General features: G+C 42.9%; 1 protein-coding gene across 1 annotated transcript in view; it reads left to right on the forward strand.

Moving 5' to 3' along the window:
• The window catches only part of LOC115374602 (receptor-type tyrosine-protein phosphatase N2-like), a 274,717-nt gene that overhangs the window by 91,480 nt on the left and 169,646 nt on the right, over positions 1-13,591 (forward strand). The window contains exon 11 of the mRNA XM_030073582.1: positions 8,202-8,281. Coding sequence (XP_029929442.1) covers positions 8,202-8,281 — 80 coding nt within the window. The remainder of the gene's footprint in view (positions 1-8,201; positions 8,282-13,591) is intronic.

The raw sequence follows: 13,591 nt of genomic DNA on the forward strand, positions 1-13,591 counted from the left end.
AAAATAATAAAATAAAAATAATAATAATAATAATTTTTTGCCTTGACCTCCATCAGGGTCATGTAATAAGCGGGATGAGGAGCTGAACTGGTGCATCCAGTGCTGAGCTGAGTGTGGGTCTCGTGTCATCATTTATTAGCATTTTGAGATCTCCTGATAAAGTCATTGACTAAGAAATTAATAAGGTTTCATAATTAGTAGTTTGTTTATGAAAAAGACAAAAATGCATATTTTGATAATCTGGACACAGTCGGGCGAATCAAAAAAACAACCAACAGCTGCGACCCAGTGGCTCACCTGGCATCTCACCTGCTGGCTCACCTGCTGGCTCACCTGCTGGCTCACCTGGCGGCTCACCTGGTGGTGTGCTCCTGGTGGTGTGCTGTACGTGCTTGTTAAGGCTGAGTCCTGATTGCAGCCTCCCGGGTTGGGATGCGACCTGTGGCCGTTTCCCCTCCCTCTCTCTCCCGCCTTCCTGTCTCTCTCGGCTGTGACTGTCACATAAAGCTGAAAATGCCAAAAAAATAAAAGCTAACGTCTGAGTGGTTAGCCAGCCGAGCTGAGCTGTGGCACAGACTATAGTGATCCTCCTCTCAGTACCTGGGTTGTCGTGTGAGAGGGGATCGGACAAAGCGCTGGACGTGGCGGCTGCCAGCCAGCTGTTTTCACGGCTCAGCAGCGAGCTAGAGTGACTCTTGTCAAAAAAACCTGCTCGCCATGTTAACTTTTTGTCAGCAAACATTTATTCTAGCTGGAGAGCGGCTGCAGAATTTAGAAAATCCAGTTCCATTTAAAAGAGAAACATGCAGATAAATAAAAAAAAAAAAGTTTTAAATGCCAGTTTAAAGCACAGACAGCGACAGGGACGATGATGTGAAAGCTCCAAGGATTTTACCATCAGAGCAAATGCTCTGGATCTGCTATTGATCTGGAACTGAGAAAAAGTTAGTCGCTGAAGTTGTGTCTGACGTCTGAGGCTGTGTAACAGCAGAAATGCCAAAAGTCTCCTTCAGCAAGTTGGAATGTGATTCATGCAGATTCATTTTTCATTAAAATCTGTTCGCATCTGTCTTTTTAGTTACAAAGCGAGCTTCTCGGTGTTAATTAGTGTTGACTTTTCACTGACGGTTATTTAGAGTTGTTTAATTGGAGAGTTGTTTGTCTGATCATGAAGCTGAGATGTTCCAAACTCTTTAAAGCGTTTAAATTAAATGCGATGCTGTGGACCGACACACACACACACACACAGGCGTGCTCTTGATTTATTTACACACTCGCAGTTAAATTAGCGGGGCTGCCTCTGCTGTGTGGGCTGCATGTTACCTACAGTACGGAGACTGTCGGCAGTGTAAATGCGTTTCACCGCCGCGCTAATAAAGCACCTTTTGAATTGAACTGAAATGAATTGAGAGAGAGAGAGAGAGAGAGAGAGAGAGAGGACGCATTCATGTATTTGTGAGTGCGTCTGTGAGTGTGTGTGGACAGGTGGGGATTGGGTGGCTTGGGGTCGTGTGATTCACACACACACACACACACACACACACACACACACACACACACACACACACTCCCCCACCCCTGTTGTTCGTGCGGCACCTCACGGCGCAGCTCGGCGCTGTATTGAGCCTCTGGGTGGCCCGCACTGTTCTCCTGTCCTAATGCACCTTTTGTCTTTGTTCTCCTATTCTGGGAATGAAAAGGAGGGAGCTTTACACCGGAGAGAATGATGGATCGGAGCGAGGGAAAGCGAGAGAGCGGCAGAGAGAGAGAGAGAGAGAGAGGGAGAACGAGAGAGAGAGAGAGAGGGAAAGCCGGGGGTCTCTTTTGTTGCGAGCGCAGTGAAAGCCCAGCAGGGGGAGCCGCCTTGACAATTTGTCAGAGGCGCCACGCTTATTTTCCAAGGCCGCCCGGCTCCTCACCGCTGTGTCGCCCTCACCACAATAACCGAGCCACAGACAAAGGCTTCACACCGCCGATGCTCCTGATTCACCGGGCCTGTCTCCGTCCCTCACGGGCTTTTAGCCGGCTGAAAGTGAACGCGGCAGAACGAGATTGAACTCCTCACATCGCCCACGTTACAGGCAGCAGAAAGGAGCGAGGATTGTTTCTGCTAAATGAGACTGCACCTGGTGTGCCGCGGAGGTTCACCTATTCAGGGCCCGTGATGGGCTGAGCGCTTTTTCAGAGGCTGACAGGAATAAAACTCTGGGGGGGGAAAGACAGGAGTGGAGAGACTGTACAGGAAGTGGACTGAACACACACAGAGACACACTGAGGGGTTATATCCATCTACAGACACACAGATAGAGAGATAGATATGTATTTGGAGGAAAAAGTAGTTGCAACACTAAAAATATGAAGCTCTATGTATTAAAACATGACTTGGGGAGTTCATCAGAGACATTACCGAGACATAGAGGTATCACATATATGTACACGTATAAATAACCAGCTGTAATTAAGTCCTCAGGCCAAAAACATCGCGCCATAACAAATACAGCTACACAGTTTTCTATAGAGCAAGTGTCGCGCCTGTTTTATTTAATTATTTCATGAGGATTTTTGTCAGCCGTTTTAGCCTACCCCTTTTTATACATATCACTTTTTTTTTTTTTTTTTTTTTTTTTTTAGGGTTAGGGTTATTATTATTATTTTATTTTATTTTATTTTTTATTTATTTAATCTTGTGATCTGTGGATACTGCTGAAAAACTGTGAATTTCCTTTGGGATGAATAAAGTATCTATCTATTTATCTGTCTATCTATCTATCTATCTATCTATTATAGATAGATAGATAGATAGATACACTTTAGATGACTTTAAATGCAGCATCTTTAGTGAAAAAACTGTTATTATGAATCACCTCTGAGGCCTGTTTGAAGTGTGGTGAGTAAGTTTGAAATCTCAGTTTGGAGGCCGGCAGTGACAGCAGAGGAGCGCGAGGTGGTCGTAAATAAAGTCTTTTTCAGTGAGCAAGAGGGTCTTGATATGTTTTATGTTTTTTTTTAAATATATTTTTATCATTGAGAGCATGTTTTCCTTTCCCTGATAGCCTGTTTGCAGTTATCAATCAGGACAGAATCAGGCCCCGCGGCGTTGTCAGCATGAACCGCAGAATCACCGGATCTCCTCAAAGCAGCCTCGGAGCGTTTTCCCCTCAGCAGGTCCGACTTATTAGATATCAGACGACGATTCACATCAACGACACGATGGATCCAAGCCCCCCCGCCGTCTGCTAGCCGCACGAGTCGATGCAAAAGTGCCTTTGTGTCAGAGGCAATCAAAGTTTTAAGTAAGAGCTGTGAGCTCACCGACACAGGATGACTGTAAACTTTTATCATTGCAGCGAAACGGCAAAAACCGGTCATAATCTTCAAATCTTATTTTTCTTCCACCAAGATAAAAGAAAAATCTGCCAGTGGGAAGAGATAATCCTGCTTGTGTCCAATGCAGCTTCACTTGTTTCAGGATTTTCTTTGGGAGCAAGTCTAAATGTGTTGAAACGAGGCAGAATAAAGCAGATTAGCCACCAGGATTCAAGAAACAAGTGGGATTATCTCATCCTGCTGGCAGATTTTTTACTATTTTTTTACTTGACTAAATGACTTGTCAAGACGGAGAGTTTTTGTTTTGTTTGTTGTAAATGCATCCGACTGCTTGCCTCTGCCCGCGCTCTCGACTTTTAATGGCACAAAGTAGCAAACTGTTAATCTGGCGACCTGCTCTATTTTGTCTCTTTTTTATGTGATATGTTAATGTTATGCTTTGATTTGTTTGCACCTTTTTAATTGCGTCTTTTAAATTGCCCCATGCAGAGTCAATAAAGTTGTATTGACTCGGCCTGAATGGAAAGCACTGTATAAAACGGTAGCTGCTCAAGTCTCCCTCCCTCCCTCCCTCCCTCCCTCCTGGGCAATTACCCGGCCTCTGTCTTGCATTATTTTTATACAGACTGGCAGCCGTTGTAGAGACTCCCCTTCATGCATTTAATCTGCAGGCAGCGCTGCTAGTAAGTGTCACACGGTAGAAACCAAATTAGTTTTCTGTGACACCGGTGTCTCCCATCAAACTAGTTACCACTCCTCAAAACTTCTCCGCCGCTGGGGAAAAAAACCCAAAACAAAACACAAAAAAACCAAGCAAAATAAACGTGAAAGTTGCTTTGTGTTTGTGACGGGGGCCCCGGCTGCAGCCCAGCAGTGGGCTCAGGCGGCCCGCAGCACAGGAAAGTTGAACTTCCACAGCGGCAGTGTGCATGAATCAGAGCCGGAGCCTACACTGTGCACCTCGCCGCGCCGGAGAGTGACTCACATCCCTGCGTTTTCATGTGGAACAATTCGATAATGATTAGATAATGCTGACGACGAGCGCTCGAGCCAAAACGGCCCTGGAAGTGTTTTTAGCCGCCGCGACCTGGCAGTAGTGGTTGAAGGCGAGCGGCGGGCGGAGGGAAGCGTCGACGTGGGAGGTTTTGCAGAGGGACCTTTGACTGCAGCTGGCCGCCAAATAATGACGGCTGTTGCGTAACCGCCGCTGACTGTAGACTGAAGATTTTTCTTTTTTCTTTTTTTCTCTCTTTTTTTTTTTTTTTTTTTTTTGAAACAGGAGGGCTGGGGTGACGTAATGTCTGTGTCTGAAAAGAGGGGTCTTATCAAAGAGCCGCCACTAGGAGGGGAGAGTGGGCCTGACTGCTGCCGAGGAGGCTGTGATGCTGACGAGGCTGAGCACTCAGGGCCTGCAGGGAGGCTGCACTGTAAAAAAAAAAATCTCTGTTTTAACATGACATCCAGTCTTCAGTGTTTGCCTTCTGACAAAGTGGGATGAGATAAGCTCATTTGTTTCTGATGCAGTTTCAGGATTTTTTTCTGGGAGTAAGTATAAATCGGCTGAGACAAGGCAGAATAAGGCACTAGGATAAAAAAAATGACATAATTGAAGAAAATTCTGGATCAGGAGTGGAAACAAGTGGGATTATCTCATCCCACTGGCAGATTTTCTTCACCTTGTTTGCATAAAAGTAAGATTTTAACACTAAGGGACTTGTTTTGATGGAGTTTTTTGCAGTGTGGACACAGCAAATGTACAGATACCACCAATACTGTGATCTCAGGACGTCTGTTCCTGGAAAGTCACCTGATTGTCCACTTAAATTTGAGCAACTCATTTGCAAAACCTTCTCTACAAGTAAAAAAAAAAAAAAAAAAAGATGCTTCTGTGAAGCTGATCTATCGATATCTCTAAAACACCGAGGATTCAGTCTGGTGAGGTGCTGTCAACCGCACACTGCACTTATTTTATATCTTCTCTAACGTGGCAGACTTTTTCCCAGCTGTCAGTCATGATGTCAGATTAGTTGTCACTTTTTTTTTTTTTTTTTTTTTTTTTTTTTTTTTTTTGCAGGTGGTGGCTTTATCATTTTGGTACAAAGCACTTCATATATTACGGCGCTACTTTTTCTGCAATCAATCAGTCACGCTGACGAAAAACCTCCCATGTCCAGGATGTCAATGTTTCAGGAGCGCGGTGGCGATGCGTTCGTGGAGCCTCGGCCGGTGGGTTTCATAAGTTATTTAGCAGGTGGAAAGTCAATGTCTGCGTGCGCGAGCCTGCCCTGGGTGGCAGAGGTGAGCAGATGGATGTGTGATCAACTCAACATGAGTGATTTTCCCTCCTCAGCGCGCTGAGAGACTTTGCCGGCGCCGGCTGATGAATCGCTCCACAAGACGTGACAAATACGCCGGCCTCGTGGCTCGCAGGGGCGCGGAAATAACGGCCGGGAAAACGAGACGAGACGCTGCGTGGAAGCCCTCAGAGCATGTTTTTGTAAATTCCTGTTGTTTGGCCACCGAGTGTTTTTTTTTTTTTTTTTTTTTAAATCTCTGAACATAACATTATACAGACTAGAGAGGGAGAGTGCATGGAATAGAGTATGCACGGTGTAGTATAGAGCAATATGTAGGGGAATTACTAACGAAAGCCATGAAAGGAAAGATTTTTCTAGATTTCCTTTAATGTATTAGTTTCATTTTTTTTTTTTTAGCATCCAAACTAGCCTAGCAATCACTCACCGCCTCTAATTGAAAATAACATAGAATAAGGCCAGGCGATTTTTGTTGCTCAGGTAAAAAGCCCTTAACTGTTGTCGAAAAACACAACTGTGACGTTTAAGTGGAAGATAAGTATGAAAAGACAATTCAGGTATCTAACTTTCCATAGTGAAGACAATTATTCATTATTCATGAGCCATGTACTGGCTGCTGATTGGCTGGTAGGATCGGTGGCCCCGCCCTCCTCCCTGGCATTGATGATGCAGATCAATGACTCTAAATGATTGGTTGGTTTTTGATGAGTTCTAACAGCTGGAGCCACTTCTGATTGGATCGTTTTTTTCTGGTGACGTCATTTCCTGCAGACAACCTTGTTGAATAAAGTACCAGCACCATCGTTTAACATATTTTAAATAACATCCAGACTGAAACCAGGAAAAACCTGTAAACCCTTTAAATATGGCTGCCCTTTGTAACTTAAAAATTATAAGTGGATTAAGGACCGTGTAAGAGAGAAATAAACAAATTAAACAAATAATAATTAGAGTATATATCTAGGTGAATGCTCAAAAGCCAGAAAAGAAGGAATATTAAATGTTTTTTTGGGACCGTCCTTCTCAGGTCGTTTGTACAATCATCTTAGTTACATTTTAAAGTTCAGCGCCCTCTAGTGGTCGTGTAAATAACAACAATGTTGTGTGTCAGTGTAGTTTAACAAGACACAAAATCCATGTTTTTTTCCCCCTTCATTTCTATGTGTTTATTATTGTCACCATGACGACAAAGGTCCTCTAACCACAAACCTTAACCTTACCTTAACCATAACCACGTGTTTTTGGTGCCTCCTGCTGCCAGTAGGGGGTGTTAACGGAACGATGTGGTCGTTTGGGTTGGGAGACTTGTTAGCACATGTTCATCAGTGTGAAACTGCTAAAAAGCCAAAATTTTGGAGGTTTTCTCGTGGCGGCGGCGCCCGGATAAGACCTCTGCCGTTAATGACGCAGCGTCACGAGTCGCCTCCTGTGGGCGGACGCAGTGCACACAGGAGGGGAAGCAGCAATGCAACATCGGGAAAAACAAAAGGTTAATCAGACCTGCGAGACTCCACCCAGCTTCTCTGTCTCCCTCTCTCTCTCTCTCTCTCCATTTAGTCAGTTTTTCAGTCCGCACCGCAGAAAATCTTCATCGTAACAAGTAATTTAGTTGCATCTTCAGAGTTCAAATCTTGTTTTTCTTCCAACAGGGTAACAAAATCTGCCAGTAGGATGAGATAATCCCACTTGTGTCCAATGCTAATCAACTTTATGAATCAAGTGTCATTTTCCTGACACTGATCTGCCTTGTTCTGCCGTGTTTCAGCATATTTATCCATATTCCTGCGACAAGTGACACCGCACTGGAAACAAGTGGGATTATCTCATCCCACTGGCGGATTTATTTCACAAGGTTTTTTATGAAATGACGTGTTCAGATTTTTGCAGTGCAGTCTGCTTTATTGGCACAGATGTCAGATGAATGGCTTTAAAGCACAGTTGAACAAAAATAATAAACATTAATTCAACTCTCTGTGTCTTCCTGTCTCTCTCCCTCTCACCTCTTGTCTGTCGCTGTTTTTCTTTCCGTCCCCGCTCCCGTCGCTCTCGATTAACACCAGTGTGTTTTTGTCAGTGTACATTTAGAAGAAACGTGTCATACATGCATTTTTATCCAAAGCCATTTACGCAGACGTGTTGAAAACGGCATACATCTTTTGTAAGAGCGTGCGTCTGCTTATTAGAGAGTCACGAATCGCAGCATCCTCTTGTTGATGACCAAACTCCACTCATCCCTGAACCCACTCTCTTCATTTCCCAGCGCGCTTAAATGCCGCCGGCCGCATTACATTGAGATTCAAGAGGTTATCTTGTGTGATGGTGATGGGGATTGCAACAGCCTAAAGGATTGCCACAGGTTAAAGCTTTTTTTTTTCCAAGCTCTGTGCATGGCTCGGCTTTAATGAGCAAAAACTCTCCTCTCTCTGCTTCTTTATTTCCAGGCATGAGGGCTGAAAACAATACCTCGCCACCGCGGAAAATAGATTCTGAAGATGTCTTTTGTGAAGTTTCTAACCATTTGTATGTGTGTGTGTGTGTGTGTGTGTGTGCGTTTTACAGAGTGGTGGGCCCCGCTGTGACCTTCCAAGTGCTGCCGAACACTCAGAACGTCACCACAGCAGATGTGGTCAACATAGCTGGTAGGTCCTCTCTGGCTGAATAATGTCGCCTTTATACTGACAGAGAAAAAGGCAGACCATTACTGGCGGCTCGCTGCTGCACCTGTGGCCCCGTGGACCTGCATTTTTCAAAACTGTGACTGTTGATTAGTGCGGGTTTTCCACTGTGCACTGAACCACACCCACACCGGCACGTCACAATGCGTTTTTTTTTCATGTTGTGTTTTGTTCAGTTTCAGTCAGGCTGTGTATCATGGTAGTGTTTGGCACTGCTGGGGTTGCGGGGGCTTTTCATTTGCAAATCTGGAGCTACGGTGGTTAATTTCACTGCAGTTTAAGTCACTGGAAAATGAACATTGTTGGTTATTTTAGCACTTTTTTTTTATTGCACCACTGGGAATCTATTTGTCAGTGTAACAAATTTTCTAACAAATTTTATTTATTTAATGCAAACTAAAATATATTGTCATATTGGGGCTCGAGGACACAGTCAGTTCATATGGGGCTCCACAGCCTCATGAAAATTTGCTCAGGTGTTTACAGCATGAAAAGGTTTGAAAACACCTGTACTAGGTCAAACAATACAACACAAGAGGCCGTGTGATATAATAAATAACATAACAGCTGTGATTTGGTGACAGTTGTGATTCGGCATAAGCTGAAGGCAGCGACAATGATCTACAGCGACGAAATAACAGCCGTGATGTTATTTTCTGCAGCACACACGACCTCTTGTAACAATGTTGCCTTTTTCTCAAATAAAAACACTGACATAAAGTTGCATTTACTGTTTTTAGTGCTCTGCTGAAAAGCATAGCTGACCAAATTAAAACTTGTTGTAGCAGCATAAACCCATATGAGGGGTTGACTGTTTACAGATGACATGCAACTTTACATCTGTTATAACTTTACATCAGTTACAGGGTTTCATGTGTTACAGTGTTATTCTCCAGCCAGCTGATAAAAAAAGTGGACGGTCTGTACCATCTTGTGCCTTGTAGCTCCTCATTTCTTCAACTCATTTGTTTGTTCAGCTCATCTTCTGTGACACTATGTGACGAGGAGTTTAATCACTAATCTAACGGTTACGTTTGCCTTGTTTTTGTTCTCCACTTCAAGTCAAGTCACTTTATTTATTTAGCACATTCAAAAACAAGAGGAGTTGACCCAAAGTGCATTACTAATGTAGCAGAAGTGTACAGGATTAAAAGAGTAATACATAAAAGCCAAGATTAAGAAATAAGAAGATAAGAAATAAGAAGTTAAGAGAAATGAATAAACCCAGTAAAAACTGAATAAAACCATCAGCAGATTAAAACTCAAAAGGAGGATGTTAGAAATAAAATTAGGAATGGACTTGACATTGGGCAACCTCAGGCTGAACTGAAAGCGAGAGAAAAAAAAGTGGGTCTTTAGATTTGATTTAAAAGTGTCCATGGTGGGACAGGACTTAATCTAGGACTGCTCTTAATCTGGGAGCAGCGACAGAAAAAGCCTGGTCACCTTTTGTTTTTCAGAGGTGATTGGGGGACTGATAGGAACTGTAGTGAGGATGACTTCAGTGACCTGAATATGGAATTAGCAGATCAGCAATGTATTATGGAGCTAATCCATGGAGTGCCTCAAAAACCAATAATAAAAATTTTAAATCAATTCCGTATTCCACTAGTAACCGATGCAGTTGAGCCAGGACCGGAGTGATGTGCTGTCTTTTCTTTGGGCCAGTTAAAAGTCAGGCAGCTGCATTCTGAACCAGTTGCAGACGAGAAAGACCAATGCAGAGAGAGTTACAGAAGTCCAGTCGAGAGGTGATAAAAGCATGGAGAACTGCTTCCAGGTTCTTACAGGATAAAAATGAATTTAGTTCGGCTCTGGTTTAATGCTGATGGAAGCTGCCCTTCACAACACTACTGACATGTTTATTAAAATCCAATGACGTGTCAAAGAAAACACCAACATTTTTTACCTCATTGTACAAAAATGCAGACAGGGGACCCACCACATTGCTAAGGCTAGCAGCAGAGCTAGGAGGGTTGGAGATAATCACTTTGGTTTTGGTTTGATTTAGTTTCTCCTCGCCATTTGGCATTTAATGTCATCTAGACAGTTAAAAAAATTCTGCAGGGGCAGGTGCTGTCAGGTGTAACTGGTAAATAAAAATGGGTGTCATCTGCGTAACTGTGAGAGAGGATATTGTATTTCTCAAAGACAGAGCTGAGTGGAAGCAGGTTTAAAGAAAATAAAGTGGCCCTAAAACTGCGCCTTGTGGGACACCACAGTTAATTTAGGCAGAGGATGAAGAACAACATCCTAAATCGACAGAAAAAGACTCATAACCCAAAGCAAAAGTTATATTTGGAATCTAACTTTATATCTGTTGTTGGCAGCATGGAGAATGTTGTTTCAGTTAGCTGTTAGCTAACTAGCGTAACACCTGCAGCGGATAGATAATCAGCTGGTAGTTTGACAGCTGCTGTAATGGAATAACTCAGGTGAAGTGTTGCGGCTCCTGTGCTATTATAGTCTCGACCAATCAGATTGCTTGAACAGAAACATGTGTTGTATAAAACTATATAACTACTAGGGCTGCAACTATTATTTTAACCATCGATTAGTCTATTATTTTTTCAGTTAATTTATTATGTTGTTGTTTCCTTAGTTTGATGAGCAGCCAAAAAATTTTCATTTCATTTCATTCTTTTTATGACAATGAGACAGAGAAAGAAACTTTCACCATTTGTGAAGCTGAAACCTACAAATGTTTGTGTACCAAATGTTTGCTTATCAAAATTATAATCAGATCATTTCGGTCCATCGACTAATCGATTATTCAAGGAATCCTTTAAACACTAATAACTGATTGGCCCAGATGTGAGAGGGCTGCATCATTCAGGAGGCGACAGGTTTACTTCACATGTTACACAGGAAGTTCTACCTGAGCAAGTCATTTAGTTTCATCTTAAGGGTTAAAATCTTTTTTCTTCCAACAAGTTGAAAAAAAAAAAAATTCTGCCAGTGGCATGACATAATCCCACTTCTTTCAGGAATTTTACATATAAATTTAAATATGTGGAAAAATATGTTTAAACAAGGCAGACTGAGGCAGATCAGCCTGTTAGGGTCAAGAAAATGACACTTCAGTTGATTAGTGTTGGATTTTTTTTTTTTTTTTTTTTTTTTTATCTTGTTTGAAGACGAACAAGATTCTGACACAGAAGATGAGACTTAATGATTTGATAAGATGAGGAGTATTTTGCGGCGACCTTTAGATTATTATATCTAGTCTTAGTGGTATTTTAAATCTCTTGGCCTGCACAAGAAAACAGCAGCATAATGATGAAAGCAAAGTTATGCAAAAATACAGTCATAATCCCTATAAGAGGTGACAGCAGAGTCAGTATTCAGTATCCAGCAGTCCAGCAGGATGAGCATCCAAGATCCAGTAATAGATCTCTGTCTCTGTCTCTGTCTCCTTCTCGATACACATATAGATATATATAGATATTTATATATACGTATACAGTATAATCCATATATAGATGTTGGCTAAAGAAAGCAGAGACAGTTCCTCCGTGATTCTGCCTCAAGATCCTCAGAATCAAAATGTTTCGGTTCATCCTGTTCTGTCACATGGAGAGGGGCTTTGTAATAACATTTCAGAGTGCGATCCAGCAGTCAAGCCATTGTGAAGGTGTGTGGGAGTGTGTGTGTGTGTGTGTGTGTGTGTGTGTGTGCACTGTGAGTGTACCGGGCTACAGTGTGACTCACGGTAATGAGGCGAGGGTGTTGATGAAGTGGGGAATAAAGAGAGGAGGAATGTTTGCCATTAGCCAAGCTGTCAGTCCAGAGAGAGAGAGAGAGAGAGAGAGAGAGAGAGAGAGAGAGAGACAGAGAGAGAGAGAGAGAGAGAAAGAGAGAGAGAGAGAGAGAGACAGAGAGAGAGAGGGAGGGAGTGAGAGACAGAGAGAGAGACAGAGAGGAAGACATTGACTTGAATATATTTTTCCTGATATTCCCTCGGCCTAATTCCACACACACACACACACACACACACACACACACACACACACACACATACTGAATCACCTGCGCTGGGAAATTGGCTCTGTCAAAATAACTTACATGAGTAGCTCACCATGTTTTTTTATTTATTTATTTATTTTTTATTTCCCCACATCTTATGCCGGCTTGATAATTGCAACCCCACCTCTTCCCTCTCTCTCGCTCTCTCTCTCTCACCCACACACACCCACACACACAAACACACACACACACACGCACGCACACACACACACACTTTTGTGCTGATTATGCAACGGGTTCTCTCCTGTTTTTAAGTGCTATTGTTGGCGTTCTCATTTCCCGCCCGCCGCTCCCGCCGGCTCTGCAGGGTCACGGATGAGCCTCGATTGTTATTAATGCAAACATTTGACAGAACGTGCTCCAAATGAAATATGGCGGCCTCTTAGCTAAAGTGCAATAGTGTGGGCGGGCCGTCTTTAAAGTGTCGTTTGTCATATCCAACTAGAATATCAATCCATCCCAAAGCGTACATTATCCAGCCGCAGCCGGGGTTTATTGTGCTTTTCTGAGACATTAAGCTTACACGGCCTTTGTAACGACGCCGTTTCATCATCGTTTATCGGCGCTCTGTAAGCGGACGGTGCAGGGCGCGCGTCCACCTCTCTGCCGTGAAAACACACTCCTGTGTTGGGGGGCGGTGACTCTTTCCGGGTCTGTTTTTGCTCTATTTAAAAAGGAACAGTCCACCCAGAATGCAAAAACAGATGCAGTATTTTCACACTCCCTCCATCCGCACAGTTTCTGTGTGATTTGGTGAGGTTTCCACTCTGTCTTCATTTACCCCGGCAAAATGAGGCTGGATGAGGGTTGTTTTGTGGAACATTAAAAATTTCCATGTGAAAAAACTTAACAGCAGCAGCTCTTTTCTAAAGTGATGACACAGATTCCGACATAATGCGAATTTCCTTCGGGATGAATAAAGTATCTATCTATCTATCTATCTATCTATCTATCATCTATCATAATCCACGGCCCTTGAAGGAAATACTTTTTGGGAAATTTTTTTGCGAACTATTTCCTGCCAGAATATAGTGGAACACTGAATTTATCCTCTTCAATTTCATACTCGGGGGCTGGATAGATACAGTTTGCTGGTTTTCTATGACAGGAAATAGCTGAAAGTTTCCCTCCCCCCCTGCAGGCTCTGGATTACGTTGGGCAGACTTGAAACCTCACCCAATCACGCAGAAACTATCTGTATAAATAAATTGCACTGTAGGAGTAAGTGGAGAAATATCTTCTACTTTT

This window comes from Myripristis murdjan, chromosome 17, assembly GCF_902150065.1.
Source record: "Myripristis murdjan chromosome 17, fMyrMur1.1, whole genome shotgun sequence".
NCBI lineage: Eukaryota > Metazoa > Chordata > Actinopteri > Holocentriformes > Holocentridae > Myripristis > Myripristis murdjan.